The sequence below is a fragment of the Tupaia chinensis genome, unplaced genomic scaffold (genome assembly GCF_000334495.1).
Source record: "Tupaia chinensis unplaced genomic scaffold, TupChi_1.0 Scaffold000116_1, whole genome shotgun sequence".
NCBI classification, from domain to species: Eukaryota; Metazoa; Chordata; class Mammalia; order Scandentia; family Tupaiidae; genus Tupaia; species Tupaia belangeri.
In genome coordinates, this window is record NW_006159580.1 from 735,439 (window position 1) to 751,394 (window position 15,956).

Sequence of the window (15,956 nt, forward strand, 5' to 3'; positions counted from 1 at the left end):
ACTTGGGGCAGAGAACCACTGACCAGTTCCGTCAGTGTCTATGACTGGAGGTCCATGCTGTAGATGTCGAGAGGCAACGGGAATTGTTTAGCAAATACAGGTCCCCCTCTTTCCTGCTCCATCAAACCCCCAGAATTGCTGTCCTACACATCAGATGCCTCTGAGCCATAGTCTCGGGTTACACCAGCTGAGGGCCTCAGAGGTCTGTGTGGTCACTGGTGGAACAGAGACAGGTCTGATGCTCCAGCACGCAGGGTTCATGAGATTGAAAACCAATTTTCTTCACTCCAAACATATACTCTTCTTTCTTGGGCAACTATAAATAGGGTTCTAATAGAGGAAAAAGAAAAACAAAAACAAAACCAGAAAACACTAACCCCTCCTTCTAGACAACACAGAAAGACTCAAAATGATTGCACTTATTAGTTGTGGACAGGGTGGGCAGGCGGCTTGCCAAGTGCACACACGTTCCTCTTGCTGCCCACAGTCTGAGGCCAGAGGTAGGCGGCTCCAGGCTGGCTGCAGAGCACTGGCTGCAGAGCAGGGTCCTCTTTGGTGGAGCCCACAAGTCACCTGGGGCTACAAGGAAAAGACAATTGTGGGGCGAGGCCCAGGCTGGCTTGGGGTCAACAGCCATGTTTTCTTAAGGACATTTAGCAAAGGGATAGGGCTCCCCCAGGGAGCACTTGGGTGGGTGGAAGGGGGTGGCTGGGCCAGGAAAGACAGTCGGAAAAGGGGTCTGTGTCTGAGGCTAGCTTCTGATTGTTCTGTAGTCCAGTCCTTTCGATACGACATTTTCTTTTCTTTCTGTTTTCTTTTTCTGGTGATGCTGTAAAACCTGGTTTCTGTCCTGCAGAGCTGTATAGTCTTTCTCGCGGGGGGCCACAGCGGTGCACTGAACACGGTAATGCCTGCTGCTCTTCCTTACTCGGTCCGTATCCACCAGCCCAGCAAGATGAGCCATTTGCAAACCCTCATGGAGTAAGGTGACCCCAGGCAGATGTGTGGGGAAAGAGAGGAGCCGTACAGACGAGAAGGTTGGCCGTGTGGGCAGTTCAGGCCTCACACCACACGCCCCAGAGGACTGGTCTGGCAGTCAGCCTGGAAATCAACACTTCTTTGGCAGAACCCCTGGGTTGTGAGAATCGCCCTGGGGGGGCACAGCCAGGGGACATTTGGCTCCTGACTAGCAAGGCACAACCCTATAATGTCAGAAGCCCCTCTACCACCTCCCTCACCCCTTCCACTTCCTTCGTGGGCCTCTAGCACCCTTCCGAGCTGATGGGGCCAGGGGTGTGAGCTGGTAAATGGGCAAGGGAAGGAGTGGTACTGCTTCTTGCCCCCTCATGGGGGGTAGAGCCAGCACTGAATGGCTTTTCCAGACAGCACAAAGGAAAAGGGGAAGCAGGAAAGAGGCGGAGAGAGGCAAGGGAAGGAAACCGGGAGGACAGGACAGGAAGAGCACCTGGTCTGTGCAGTGATTCACTTTTTTCCGCCAAGGAGAGAGAGAGAGAGTTCCTTGCCTGAAGGTGGGGACTGCTGGCTCTGAGGGCTAAAGAGTCTGGGGGTTTCAAAACCTGGGTCTCTGGGCCTAGGGGCACTATTTGTAGGGCCTCAGGAAGCTGGAAACTTTGGATCGGAGCAGCTTGATGAAGGACTTCGGCAACATTTCCTTGTGTTTCTCCGTGTACTTGAAGTAGTTCTGGGGGTGGGCCAGCACTTCGAAGAAGGCCTTGATGAGCTTCTTGTCCTGCAGAGGATGGCAGACAGCACTGTCGGCCCCGGCATTGGGGTAGGGAAGAGGAACAACAGCCTCCACTGAGTGGCCCTCGCCATGTCTCATAGGCACTGACACTGAACGTATCCAGAGGCGAACTCTGAAATCCCATTCCCACCGTCTGCTTGCCTTGGAATTCCACGTCCATCAACAGCAGCTCCTCTGTCTACTGCTCAGGACCCAGTCCTTGGAGCCATCCTGACTCCTCTCTTACTCACAACTACAGCGAATCCTTTTGACTCCACCTTCAAGACATGCAGGGTCTGGGACCAGCAGTTGGCATAGTGGCTATGTCGCTGGACTCCCATGTAGTCGACTGTGGTTCGAGTCCTGGACCCGGTGGCTTAAAACTCACACCGGGCGTGTGTGTGTGCATGCCCAAGATCCCGAGAGGAGAAGGGATTGTGACGTGGCCATTCCCTTGGGGGTGATTTCTTGCTTTCTGTCTCTCTGTCTCTCTCTGTCTCTGTCTGGCAAGTGCGCATGTGCCCTATAGCAAAAACCTCTCCAAAAAAAGGAAAGACATGCAGGGTCTGACCACTCCCCACCGGCTTCACAGCTACCACCCAGTCCAAGCCACCAACCATTCTCTCGCACTTGGACCCCTGTAATCGCCCCTAACTGGTCTCCATGTGTCTACCCTTAGTCTTTTTCCCATTGCAGTATTCTGATTTATCCAGTCACTCCCAGTAAAGCCAAGTCTCTCGCAAGGCCCATAGGCTGATGTGCTCTCTGCCCAATACTCCTCTCTTCGTCTCCACCCTGCTGAGCCACGCTGGCCTTGAGGTTCTTGCACATACCAAACTGCTCTCATGCTTCTCAGCTCGGAGTGATCCTCCCTGATCTTCTACTGGGTGACCTCTTTACTTCATTCAGGTCTCCTCCTCGGAGGACTTTTCTTTCTTTCTTTTTTAAGAATTATTTTATTTAACTTTATTATTATTATTATTTTAATAGCAACAGAAGGGAAAGGGAGAAAGCAGACTGCCGGGTTCAGGACTCAAACCACGGTTGACCATGTGGGAATCCAGTGCCCTTGACTACCACGCCACCTGCCAGGCCCCCAGAGGCCTTTTCTGAAGTATGGAGGGCCTGCGAGGTGCTGTGGCCCACACATCTTTGCTGGCTCCTGGACGGGTGGTTCTTTCCACTGCATCAGTGGGTTTTTTTTTCTCTTTTTCTTTTTTGCTGTAAGGAACAAGTGCTCACCAGAGAGAGACAGAGAGCGGAAAGTGAAAAAGCACCCCCTAGGAGGGATGGCCATGCTGCAATCCCTTCTCCTCTCAGGATGTTGGGCACATATGCACACACGCCTGGTATGTTTTTCTCTTTTGTTAAAGAATTAGTTTTAAAATTTAATTAATTATTATTATTATTTGGAGAAGTTTTTGCTATAGGGCGTGTGCACTCTCCAGACAGACAGAGAGAGACAGGAGAGAGCGACAGAACTCCCCCCCCCCGGGGGGATGGTCACGCCGCAATCCCTTCTCCTCCATTCTCCTCTTGGGATCTTGGGCACGTGCACACACACGCACCTGGCGAGAGTTTAAGCTGCTGGGTCCGGGATTTGAACTGCAGTCGACTACATGGGAGTCCAGCGACATAGCCATTACGCTAACTGCTAATCCCAATTATTATTATTTTTTAATTCACCAGAGAGAGAGACAGAGAGCGAGAGACAGGGGAAAAGTGAGCTGCCAGGTCCAGGACTAGGACCATGGTTGGACATGTGGGAGGCCAGCTCCTTAACCACCGTGCTACCTGCTGGCCCCACGCCTGGTGTATGTTTCAAGCTGCTGGGTCTGGGACTCAAACTGCGTAGTCAGCCATGTGGGCTCTAGCTACCTTACCCACCACGCCACCTGCTGGCCCACCACTGGGCAAGTTCTTTAACTCTGTGCCTTTGCTGTCTCACCTATAAAGCTGGAGTGATGGCCGCACCTACCTCACACAGTTACTGTGGGTGCCAAATGGGAGCACCCCAGAAGCACTTAGCATATTACACGCTCATGAAGTGCCGGGGCTCATCGCTGTTAGCATTCACTTGCCTTTAAAATCTCCTGGTGGTTCTCAGAGGCGTAGAGCCGGCCGTCTCGCACGATGTCTTCTACCAGCTGCTCATAGTCCTCTGCAAGGTCACCCGAAGGGAGGAGCTGGAGGGCGGGGCCTCTTCCTGCTCCCCAGTTCCCTCCCCGGACGGGCGAGGCTCCTTCTCTCCCCGCCCCCGCTCTGGATTTCATGGCCTTACTCACCATCATAGGTGACATATGGGATCTGGAAGCCCCGGGCGCTGTTGGCCTCACTTGTCTTGAAGTTGATCCAGAGCTTCCTGGAACGGGCTGTGAAGGCGATGGGGCGCTCATAGGTCTGACAGGTCTCGTAAGTGGTAATGGAGGATGGGGAGGCTGGGAAGGCAAGCAGGAGGTCAGCAGAGCAGCAGGGCAGGCCACCCTGGCCCTCCCGCAGTAAGGGCTGTGGAGCTGGGGAGGAGGACTCACTGACAGAGCCCCTCACAGCACACACCCCCCACAGCCCCTGCCCCGGGGATCCCAGGGCTTGCCCTTAATATCTGGGCGCACTCGCAGTATGAGAAATTGGACGATGACAAACATGCCAGTCTAGGAGAGGGAGGCGGGGAGCATGATTAGGGTCCTAGCCCCGGGGCTGGCATTCCTAACCGCTTTCCACTGAACACACACCGTCCCTTGCCTTGCCGTTTTCCTGCCTGCTTCTCCCCTCCTAAAGGCTTCCCTCGCTGTGAGGCCCCCAGGGGTCCCCGCCTGCACTGCCCAGTTCCTGTTCCCGTCTCTCTCTCTCCCTCCCGCCCATGTTCAGACGCTCGTCCCTGGCCCAGCTCTGCAGCCACCCTTCCCGGGCCCAGCCCTGCAGCCACCCACAGTTCTTTCTCATGACGAGGACGTCCCCACACTCGTCCTCCGATGGCAGGAAGATCTCTGGTACCACGATAAGGATCTTGCGCTTGGGTGGGGGGTTGATGTTCCAGATGCACTCCACGCTGGCTGGGTAGTTGCCCGGGTAGTTGGGGGACTCGATGTAGCCGGTGAACTCCCCCAGCTCCCCACCACACTGCCGGTCTGCAGCCACACCCAGGGAGAACAAATGAGAAGGGACGTCAGTGGGGAGGAGGCTGGGGCGGGACGCACTCCGAAGTGGAGGACGGACCCGAGTGGGCAGCCCCCATCCAAGCTCGTCCAGGCTCTGGGTCCGCCTCCTCTCCTGCCTTACAGTACCTCCTCTGCTCACTTCCCCCGTCTGCCTCTTCATACCTGCCTCCAGGGACAGAGAGCTACAGGGCCCAGCCTAGCGACCGGCCTCGAGAGCGAGTGGGCTGGGGGAGAGGTGAGGCTTCCTTGCCCATCCGCCTCCACTCCTGCCCCTCGTTGGTGTCCCCCTTCCTGTGTGCCCCTTGCTCCCTGGCCTCTCGGCCCCTTGCCACACCCTGGCTTGCCACATACTCTTGCACTGGGCCACACTGGTAGAGCCGTCGAAGTCAGTGCTTGTGTTTCCTGGACAGCGCGTGCAGAAGTTCTGCCGGAAGTCGGGCTGGTAGGAGCCCATGGCACAGCGGATGCAGCGATGGATGCTGGTGTTGTAGTAGTGCCCTGGGGAGCACTGGACTGCAAGGAAAGGCAGGGGTCAAGGTACAGTGGGCAGTGGGAAGCAGCGGCATGGTGGCTAGGGCGCTGGACTCCCACATGGACAACTGGGGTTCGAGTCCTGGACCTGGTGGCTTTCTCTCTCTCTCTCTCACTCTCTCTCTCTGTTCCTCTCTGGTCAAATTAAAATAAAGAAAGAAAGAATAAAGTTAAACAAAATAATTCTTAAAAAAAGAAAAAAAAAGATGCAGTGGGCAGGTAGGTCTAGAGCTGGGGCCAGCCCTGGGCAGGACACACTCATCGCAGAGTGAGGAGGCCGAAGACACCGAAGTTCCTCAGAGGCCGGGGTGTAAGCCCAGGGGAAAAGCCTGCTTTACCCGGTGGTGGGCTACAGTACCAATCCTTTTCTTTTGGGTATCGAGCCCAGTGCCAAGCCTATGCCGAGGCTCGTCTGGGGTAGAGGGGACGTGCCACCAGCTGTCCAAAGCTGAGGGGGAACTGTGACTTATTTCCCAACTTCCTAGCTAGGGCGCTGGACTCCCACATGGACAACTGGGTTGAGTCCTGGACCTGGTGGCTTTCTCTCTCTCTCTCTCTCACTCTCTCTCTCTGTTCCTCTCTGGTCAAATTAAAATAAAGAAAGAAAGAATAAAGTTAAACAAAATAATTCTTAAAAAAAGAAAAAAAAAGATGCAGTGGGCAGGTAGGTCTAGAGCTGGGGCCAGCCCTGGGCAGGACACACTCATCGCAGAGTGAGGAGGCCGAAGACACCGAAGTTCCTCAGAGGCCGGGGTGTAAGCCCAGGGGAAAAGCCTGCTTTACCCGGTGGTGGGCTACAGTACCAATCCTTTTCTTTTGGGTATCGAGCCCAGTGCCAAGCCTATGCCGAGGCTCGTCTGGGGTAGAGGGGACGTGCCACCAGCTGTCCAAAGCTGAGGGGGAACTGTGACTTATTTCCCAACTTCCTAGGCTTGGCACTGGTGAAGGGCCAGGACAGGCCCTGGCAGCAGGATGGTATGGTGGTCAGGCAGCTGGGCCTATCCTGGTGTGGGGAGATGGTGGGACAACGCACTCAGGGGAAGCAGTTGGGGTGGGGTCCCCCAGTGGGTCAGGAAGCCCACTCACCTTTGGTGTCGCAGTCTTGGAAGGAGATGGCCCCCTCGTGTTTGGTGGTGAGGCCCCCACCGCACGGGAAGCACAGGGTCCGTCCTGCTTCGGGCTGGTAGGTGCCACGTGGGCAGGGTTGGCAAGGCTTGAACCCGTCTACAGAGTGCTGGCCAGGTGGGCACTGACCTGCAATGCACAAGGGCCCAACTCTGACGGGGACGGCCCCGAGTCACCCCGTGGGTCTCCCAGTCTCGGGTCAGAGGCACAAACACAATGTCGACTCGGAGAGTGGCCTGGAGCCTGGGCCTGCCCTTTGGGAAATCCCATGCCCATGGGCGTCCCAGTGCCCACCCTTCCCCACTCTGCATTGTCTGTCCCCCTGGCACCTGCACACGTGGTGACGTTGGTGGCTCCGAGAGGCCCGTGGGCATCACTCCCAGGGCAAAGGTCGCAGGAGAGCTGCCCTTCTCTCTCCTGGAAGGTGCCCGCTGGGCATGGCACACACTGCTCCGTCTGGCCGTGGTAATACGTTCCCTGCGGGCAGCTGACTGAGGGAGAGTCGGCCGTGCTAGCCACCCGCCCCCACGGCCCACCACCCGGCCTGGGACTCCCCTTCCCGCTCCTCCCGATTCAGGGAGAATTTCTCTGACAGGGAATGAACAGCATCCTGCTTTGGGGGCGGGGGTCAAAACCGTGTGCAGAAGGTCCCCAGCCCCGCCTGACTGCCCAGATTTCGGCCTGGGACCAGGGGAGGGAGGAGAGTGGGTAGGAGGGGCTCGGCTACCTCGCAATCTGATCAGCTGCCCTAAAGGGGCCTGCTCTGAGACAGGCTGACGCGGGCTTGCCCCTCACCCCTGCTCCCCAGCCAGCTCCCTTACCACACTTGGCCCCAGCACGGTGCTGCCCGGGCCTACAGGCCTCCGCCGGCTCCACGCGCTCCCCGGTGGCAGGGCCCAGCTTGTGGGCCAGCTCATAATCAAGGCCTGCCAGGCGCAGCAGGAAGCGGTCTTGATTGATGGACTTCCTGAGCATCTTCAGGGACCCCTTCAGCCGCCGCTCCATCCGCTGTCGGAGGCAGGGCAGCCCACAGCCAGCTGGTGGTGATGGTGGTATGCGAGAAGGAGAGAGAGCTGCTGTGAGCAGGAGAGCAGAGGAGCGGGACTGGCAGCTCGGGCGCTGTGGCGAGAGGGACCAGCTCGGGCTTGGCATTGTCAGGTCTGCCTCTCGTGCAGGCCCGGCTCCTGCTACTGCTGCGACCTGCATTCCCCATCTGCCCTGCCCCGGCCTCCCACCCGTCCTCCCAACACTGCCCCTAGTCCCACCTGTGGTTTCTTCGGCCCTGACCTCTGCCTCCAGTTCCAGGGTGAGCCGGGTGACCTCCTTGCCTGGAGGGGTCCGGGCCCGCCGGCCCTTGCCCTTCCGAGAGGAGTCACACTTGAGGTGGATGAAGGTGACCTGGCAGTCAGAGCAGGGGGCACCACCTGGAGGAGAGGCCTTGTTAACCCAGGGGCAGCCCAGGGGACGTTCTCGCTTCCAGTGCTAACTCCACTCCGCCCAGACAGCCCTCAGCAGCTCTCTGACTGCATGTCCCTCACTCTTCTTTACTCGTACTCGTTACTAGGGGAGGGGAACCACGGGGACTTCCTGGGCCCTGTGCCTACAGCCGCTTCTCCCCCTGCTCCGTCCAGAGCTCAGGATGCTCACAGGAGCGGCCCTGAGACACCCCTACGGGAGCTCCCAGTCTCAGGGGACAGATGTTTTGGAAGAGATCTCGCTAAGTACAGCAGCTGGGGGTGGGAGTTTGGGGTTCAGGGTCCCCAGTCCAGACCTGGCCCCGGGATCCGGCCGGCCTCCTCGGGTCTGCCTTTGTTCCGCAGGTGCAGACGGCATTTGGCGTCCTTGACCTTGAAGGAGGCCCGCTGCTTCACCGACAGCACTGCAGCCTCTAGAGGGACGGCAGGAGCTCAGCGTGCGGGGGCCCCGGGGGGCAGGGACTGCAGTGGAGGGTGTCGAGAAGCCAGGAGAGGAGCCAGGGCTTGGCCAGGGGAGCAGGCCCACAGCCCAAGGGGATCAGAGGTTAGGGTAGAGGGAATGAGGCGGCAGGACTGGACAAGCACAGAGCAGAGGAGAAGCGGGGCCGGAGGGACGGGTGAGGGAGAGCGGCGAGTCAGCGCAGAGCTCGGTGGGCGGTGCTCACCATGACAGTGGCTGGAGCTGGTGCCGTTCCCGGGATGGCCGGCTCGGGATGAGGCAGCCCTGGGGCTGGGGGTGCCACAGCTCACCGTGAAGCCGTTCTCAGACTCTGAGAGAAGGGGCCGGTCATAGCTCTCCCTCCCCCAACCCCCACAGGTGGGAGGACCCCAACGGGCACAGAGGAGCTGCGGACAGCCGGCCTCCCCGCTCTTCTCCCCCCCGCCTCGAGCACCCTTCCCCACGTACCTGGTGAAAACCGGGCCCGGGATGGGCAGGTCAGGGCACAGGTATCCTTCTTGCCAGATCGGTTGCAGCTGAGCATGGCTTTCGAGGCCCCGGGACTGCCCTGACACTTCACTGGCTCTAGGAAGGGGAGAGAGGCCTGAGGAGACGGGGACATTTGTCTCCCACCCTCTCCAGTTGGGTAACCTGGAGAGCGAGAACTGGCTGCGAAATAATCCTGTTTCCCAGAAACTTCCTGTCTGGCTCAAAGGGCACATTCTCCCCCATTCCCTCCTCACACCTTCCCAGCAGGGAGCTCTCTGCTTTCCAGGACCCTGTGGCCTCCTGAAGGTGCAGTGCCAGCCGTGGCCAGCAGAGGGGGCTGCCCACCTGTGCAATCCTTGCCATTCCAGTGCAGCCGGCCTTGGCCGGCCGGGCAGGTACACTGGTAGCTGCCAGGAGTGTTGATGCAACCAAAACGGCAACCTCCCCGGTTGATGCTGCATTCGTCCACATCTGGTGAAGGAGCAGGGGGACACAGACAACGGTGGGAGGGGAGTAGGAGCCGGGCAGTGGTCAGTGAGTGCAGACCTGTGCTGAGAGCTCAGGCACCCTGAGATAAGCAAGGTTGTTAAGTCCTAGCCGGGACAACACCCTGCCGATAGCTAGTCCTGCAGTGCACACTTCAAAACTTGTTAAGGGGAGCGAGCTCATGTTCAATGCTCTTACAATAGATAAAAAGTTTGTAAAGCATTCCAGCCACCCCAAGATGACCACTGCCCTGAAAGAAGCTCAAACCTCTCATCTCTGTTTCCAGCCAAGGAGCAATTGAGGAGGGGAAGTCAGCTTGACCAATCACCCTCAGGGGGGTGGCCACACCACAGTCCCTTCTCCTTCGGTTTCCTGTTTTTTTTTTTTTTTTTTTTTTGAGAAGTTTTTGCTATAGGGCGCGTGCGCTTGCCAGAAACACAGAGAGAGACAGAGAGACAGAAAGGGAGAAATCACCCCCCAGGGGGATGACCACACCACAGTCCCTTCTCCTCCATTCTCCTCTCGGGATCTTGGGTATGCACGCACACATGCTCGGCGTGAGTTTAAGCCACCAGGTCTGGGACTCGAACTGTGGTAGACTACATGGGAATCAGATTTTGGAAACTCATGGACGTGCCCGGCATGTTTTTCATCAGTTCTGGGACTTGAACCGTAGAGCTGGCTATGTGAGATCTAGTGCCTTAATAACCACACCAATTACTGGTCTTTTTCCAGCTTTTTAAAGCCTTTCGCCCCTCTGGGCTGGCCGCTGGTGTGGTAGTGCTAGACTCCCACAGGCCAACCACGGTTCAAGTCCTGAACCTGGCGACTTGCTTTCTCACTTTCCCTCTCTCTGTCTCTCACTCTGACCCTCGCTGGTCAAGTTAAAATAAATAAAGATAAATAAAATAATTCTTAAAAAAAAAAAAAAAAAGCCTTCTACCCCTACCTACCAGTGGGATTATCATTTGGGAGTGGAGGATAGGGGCCCAGGAACAGTGATGGGATGGGAGACAGGAATTCTGGAGGCAAGAAGCTGTCCCCTGCTGCCCCAGCCTTCCTGGTGGCCTTCAGAAGCTGTCTGAGTTCTCTAAGCTCATCCCAATGGATGGAGACATGGCGCATGTGTCCCAGGCTCGCTCCCAGCTGCAAGCCAGCTCCGGGACTTATCCCACAGGTGGGTGAGGAGGTGAGAAGGGCAGGCCGGGTGGCTGGGGGGTGCGAGCTTGCTGGCTTACCACCACAGTGCGTGACACCGTACAGCAGGTAGCCACGATGGCAGAGACACTGGAAGCTTCCCGGCGTGTTGACACACACATGGTCACAGGTTCGATCAAAGGAACACTCGTCTATGTCTGGAAGAACACGGTTTCAAACCGCTCAGTCTGTCTTGGGACACTTGACCCTTGCTCAGGGGAAGGGCCCAAGTGAGAGGCCTTGGCTGTCCCCTTGGAGTGGAAAGAGTCCCTCCCCCTCATGTCCAGCCCTGGGACAGTGCCAATCTATCATCTGTACCGAGCCGTATGCTCCAGAGGGAAGCTGGTCTGCCCAGAGGAAGGGGTGCTGTCTGCTCTTTCACTACGGAGACTCCCCGCCGTCTCTGCGGGCTCTCGGGCCTCCTTGAAGACCTCCCACCCCGAGGAGCTCTGTCCAGACTCGCGGCCCGGCCCGCTCACCCTGGCAGTTCCTCTCATTGATGAGAAGCTTGTAGCCCTTCTTGCAGCTGCATTCGAAGCTGCCCACGGTGTTGCGGCAGATGTGGTCACAGCCCCCGTTGTTCAGGCGGCACTCGTCAATGTCTGGGGGACACAGACCACAGAACCGGGACGGGGTGAGGTCGACCGCTGGGAACGCGCAGGGACGCAGGACCCCTCCCCTCTCCTCGGAGACGGGGACAATCAGGACGAGTGCTGGGCCGGTCCCTTCTGATCCTCACCCTCCTCTCTCGTTTCTTTCCCGTTCAGGGGATCCAGGGCTATTAGTAACACCCAGTTTTCTGGAACCGAGTCCCCTCTTAGAAGGGGACAGATGAGAACTTGAATTAGGCCCTCAGGGAATTGCGTGGAGCAGGGAGCAAGCGGGCATTTGACTTACGGAGCTACCCTTACCAACTTTTTAAAGCCTTCCACCCCCTAGGGCTGGCAGGTGGCATGGTGGTTAAAAGTGCTGGACTCCCACATGGCTGACTATGGTTCAAGGCCCGGACCTGGTGGCTTGCTTTCTCACTTTCTCTTTCTCTGGTCAAATTGATGAAATAAATAAATAAATAGTTAAAACATAAGATAAAACAATTCTTGAAAAAAAAAAAAAAAAAAAGCCTTCCACTCGTACCTACTAGTGGGGCTACCATTTGGGAGCTGAGGACAGGTGCCCAGGAACAGTGACGGCATGGGTGACAGACAGGAATTCTGGAGGCAGGAAGCTGTCCCCTGATGCCCCAGCCTTCCCGATGGCCTTCAGAAGCTGTCTGAGTTCTCTTAGCTCATCCCAATGGATGGAGACTTGGCGATGTGTCTCCCCTGACTCTCCACTGATGGCATTCCTAAAAGGCTGACGCCCTTTCCAGTCTCCCACCCCTGGCACAAGGGCCCTGTCAGGATCCCTCCTGAGGCGGGGCCAAGGAGAGGTGGAAAGAGGCAGCCCTCAGGCAGGAGCTGGGAAAAGGCCAGGCAGGGAGGGGCTTCAGGAGAGCCAGTGAGGCGGGTTTGCGGGGAGGGCTGGGGCCAGGCAGGGGCTGGCCTGGGAGAGGCCTGGAGAGACTCAGGCCTGAGGCAGCTCTCAGCACTAGGAAGGGGGGAATGGCTTCCTTCCTGAGGTCAAGTTCCCCAAGCTGGTGGCAGACAGGACCCAGGCTACTCACCCTACTCCGGGAGAGGGGGCAGGGAGGGCAGCCTTCCACTTCACTCTTAGCATACCTGTCAACAGCCCTTCCCAGCAGGAAACCTCTCAGCTCTGGCTGGCTGACCCGCTGCCCCGGCCCTCCCCACTCCTCCCTCCTCCCACAGCTGCTGCTGGCCCTGAAGACACAAAGCAGCAGCCCAGTCCATGTCCCCACTCCTGTGACCAGGGCACACAGGCCCGATCAGTCATTACTTTCAGTATGGCGGCCCTCCTTTTCCTCCTTCCCCTCTGCCCGCCCTCCCATAGGTCTGGTTCATTCAAAAGGGGAGGGACAGAATGGACAATACTGCAAGGACATCCAACACGAAGTGTCTGCTACTGGCCAAGCTCTGCTCTAAGTGCTTTACAGTCATAACTCTTTTCTTCAAAATTATTTCTTCATTTAATGTTGTTATTATTATTTATTTTTATTATTTAATTTGACAAGAGACAGAGAGAGAGAGAGAGCAAGAGAAGGGGAAAGTGAGAACGCAAGCAACCAGGTCGGGGACTCGAACCACAATGGCCCTGTGGGAGTTCAGCACCTTCACCACCACGGCACCTGCCGGCCGTCTATATCGTAACTCTTAATCTCCCAGCACACTTAGGAGGCAGGCACTTTGGGGAGACTGAGGCAGACTGCCCAGGATCTCAGAGGGCGTTGAGGCTTGGCTAGGATGTGAACCCGGGCAGCTACGCTATAGCACCAGTGCTCCCAACAGCCCTCCTAGTCTCCCCTCGGTGGGACAGCCTCTCTAAGGGGCAGAGGTGGTTTCTCCAGAGCCCACTGGGAAGGTTAAGGTTATGGAACACACCTGTGACCTCACGCACACGCGGTCAGGGCCCAAACATCCCTCCAGAACCAGGGACGAATGTGAGTGACAAGTTCATTAGAAGTGTTAGGGACTCATTGGGGGGGCAAAAGTGAGAGTACGGGCGGGGGCTCTAAGGCACTGGCTGGGCTTCTGTTCCTCCTGGGCCGAGGTGGGAAAGGTGGGCCGGAGGCAGGCCTTAGCCATGTTCTAGCTTCTTCCTGAGACTGAGGAGGTGACTTCCCCAGGAGGTGCCCTGTCTCTGGCCGCGCCATCAGCCCTTGTCAAAGGTGCCCACACGCCCGTCTTCTCAGAGCCTCACCTTTGCAGGTCTTCCTGTCTGGCTGCAGCATGAAGCCCACGGGGCAGCTGCAGTGGACGCCCGTTGCTGCATCGTGGCACTTACTGTCACAGCCCCCGTTGTTGACAGCACAGGTCTCTGTGTAGAAGGGAGCAGGGAATGGTGACCGGGTTCTTGGCCTGGAGGAATCCCTAACCCGAGGGTAGCAGAGGCCAGAGAGGCCCGAGGGAGGGCCTCCACAGCCTCCCTGTGCTGTGGAAGGAGCACTAGGCGGAGGCTCCCAGCCCCCCTTCCTCCCATCGCTCCCAGCCCCCACCCCTCCCCAGTGCAGCCAAGCAGTCCACCTCCCTGGCCCCGACTTGATTGAAACAAGGTGGACAGCAGTGAGGCAGGTACAAGCCAGAGCTGTCAGGCAGGAATGTGCCTGTGCCGAGGGTGGAGGAGGTGCGGAGGGGAGGGAGCAGAGAGAGATGGGAGCTAAGTGAGGGTGGCGGTGGCCTCCAGGGAACCTCTTCCTCCTTCCACGGGCCGTCTCTCTGGTAGCGGTGTGGTTCTGGGGGGACAGTATGACTACAGGATGGGAAGAGCGAGCCTGGTGATTCCTGAGCCGCCGAGGGATGCCCATCAATGTATCTCCCCTCCTCCACGCCCGCTGTCTTAAGACAGAGCCCGGTTCCGGGACTGAACGCTCGTCTTCAGAGGAGACGGTGCCTATGAGGCCAGCTACCTTCTGTCCTCCAAGGCCCTCCTTTAGCTCCACATGGGGAGAAGCTGCCGTTCTGTTCTTGTTTCACTTTCCTAACGGGGACGTATCATGTAGGATCGGGGGGGGGGGGGGGAAAGAGACAGCGGGGAAGAAAGAAGGAAGGGTGGGGGGGGGGGGGGGAGAAGAAGACTACGGGAGAAGGAAGCACGCCAAAGGCAGGTGACAGAGTTAGCGAGCCTCGGAGCTAGAAAAAGCCCAAGTCCTTCCTCCAGCCAAGTCTCCTGCTGCTTCCTTTCCACTCAAGTTTTCTCTTCGCTGAGAGGTCAGAGCTGGGGGGTGTGGATGGATCATTCTCTCTATTTTCTGAACTCAGAGCGAGAGGAAAAACAGGTTTCAACGGCACCCTGGGACAGTCGGGTGAGTCCAAGGGAAAAGCACCAGCTGAAATAGCATTGCAAGGGCCTGGCCATGTCGGGGCCGGGGGAGGCTAGAATCCTCCCACGGGGGCGAGAACACCAAGGCGTCCGCCAGAGCAGAGAGTGCGTCTCAGAATCAGGGACCGGAGTGAGCAAAGCACCACACCGCACTAGCAGCTTGAACCTCTGACTCCTACCACTCAGGGCCAACCCGTCACCAGTGAGCGAGTGAGCTCCGCAAGGCCCGGGCTCCAGAAGCGGCCCGACTCTGCCTGGGGGTCCCTGCCAGGCCCACGTCCCTCAGAGGCCCAGGTGTAGGACAGCCACAGTGGGGTCTTCTCTGTGTCATTCCCACCTTAGTCTCTCCTGGGGTTCCCCAAGACCATGGAGGAACCTGGGAGAACATCTAAATTCAGGTTCCGAGCCCAGTCACCCCCACTAAGAGTGCTCTCAGTGTAAGGGGTTCATGGGGCCTTGCAGCCGCCCGGGGGACAGAGAGCCTGTGCCAAGGCAGGTGGTTTCTGAAGAGTCCCGGATGGGGAGCAGCAGAGCTGCCTCACCCCAGGCTGTGCCGGGAAGCCGGGCACATTGTCTGCCACTGCAGGGGCCTTCCGAGCTGGGGTGGGGGGCACAGCGGGACAGCACGGCTCAACCCTCTACTCTCTAGGTCACACGATGACAACCACCGGTCACACTCCGCTTCCTCTGTGCCAGGCCCCCCCCCCATGCTCTGTGCTCACTCGTTCAGCCATTACCCCAACCCCAAAGGAGACTGGTGCCTCTTATGGAACGGAAGAGTGAGCTGAGGATCAGACAGGAAAGCCGCTGCCCCGAGGTCATACGGCTGGAAAGTGGCAGAGCCAGGATTCAAACTCAGGTCTGTCTGAACTCAAATGCCATGCTCCTAACCACTACAGCAGGACAGGACGTCCGTGACGCTGGCACTGAGAACTAACGTGGGCCGGAACCCAAGAAAGAATGCCCAAGGCAGGGACGGTGCCTAACCCCCCTCGGGTGGCACAGCGGGCATGGCGGAGGGTAGGGTGGAGCTGGCAGGGTCTTTAGCTGTGTGGAAAGAGGGTGAGGGGGCCGTGGCTGGGAGAGGGCTGGGGAGTTGGAAGGTGGCTGTGGGTGAGCAAGGAGGGAGGATGACAGGAACGAGACAAGACCGCCCCGAAGGCTCCTAGGCCAGCTCTTGGGGACTCAGGTGTCCTGCTGCCCGCAGGCCCCAGCGCCCAGGCTGCCAGGGGAGCCCTGCTGGCAGGCTGAGGCCCACACAGGCTGGGCCCGATGGGCATGCGGTTAGTGGGAGCCCCGGCGGGTTAGCCCTGCCCCTAGCAAGCCGGTGAGAGCAAGCGGGGAGAGCAGACATATTTACCATTAGAAACGGCCCG

General features: G+C 58.0%; 1 protein-coding gene across 2 annotated transcripts in view; it reads right to left on the minus strand.

Moving 5' to 3' along the window:
* Positions 1-9: 9 nt before the first annotated feature.
* SCUBE3 (signal peptide, CUB domain and EGF like domain containing 3) overlaps positions 10-15,956 on the minus strand; it is a 39,893-nt gene continuing 23,946 nt past the window's right edge. The window contains exons 7-22 of one of the 2 annotated variants that reach the window (XM_006144188.3): positions 13,462-13,578; positions 11,124-11,246; positions 10,686-10,802; positions 9,307-9,432; positions 8,941-9,057; positions 8,699-8,803; positions 8,330-8,446; positions 7,824-7,982; positions 7,380-7,595; positions 6,888-7,049; positions 6,520-6,687; positions 5,254-5,415; positions 4,675-4,872; positions 4,030-4,182; positions 3,826-3,905; positions 10-1,750 (exon numbers count right to left, since the gene is read on the minus strand). In XM_006144188.3, the coding sequence (XP_006144250.1) occupies positions 1,601-1,750; positions 3,826-3,905; positions 4,030-4,182; positions 4,675-4,872; positions 5,254-5,415; positions 6,520-6,687; positions 6,888-7,049; positions 7,380-7,595; positions 7,824-7,982; positions 8,330-8,446; positions 8,699-8,803; positions 8,941-9,057; positions 9,307-9,432; positions 10,686-10,802; positions 11,124-11,246; positions 13,462-13,578 (2,270 nt within the window). In that variant the 3' untranslated portion in view covers positions 10-1,600. The remainder of the gene's footprint in view (positions 1,751-3,825; positions 3,906-4,029; positions 4,183-4,674; positions 4,873-5,253; positions 5,416-6,519; positions 6,688-6,887; positions 7,050-7,379; positions 7,596-7,823; positions 7,983-8,329; positions 8,447-8,698; positions 8,804-8,940; positions 9,058-9,306; positions 9,433-10,685; positions 10,803-11,123; positions 11,247-13,461; positions 13,579-15,956) is intronic. The other variant, XM_006144189.3, reaches the window with a different exon arrangement.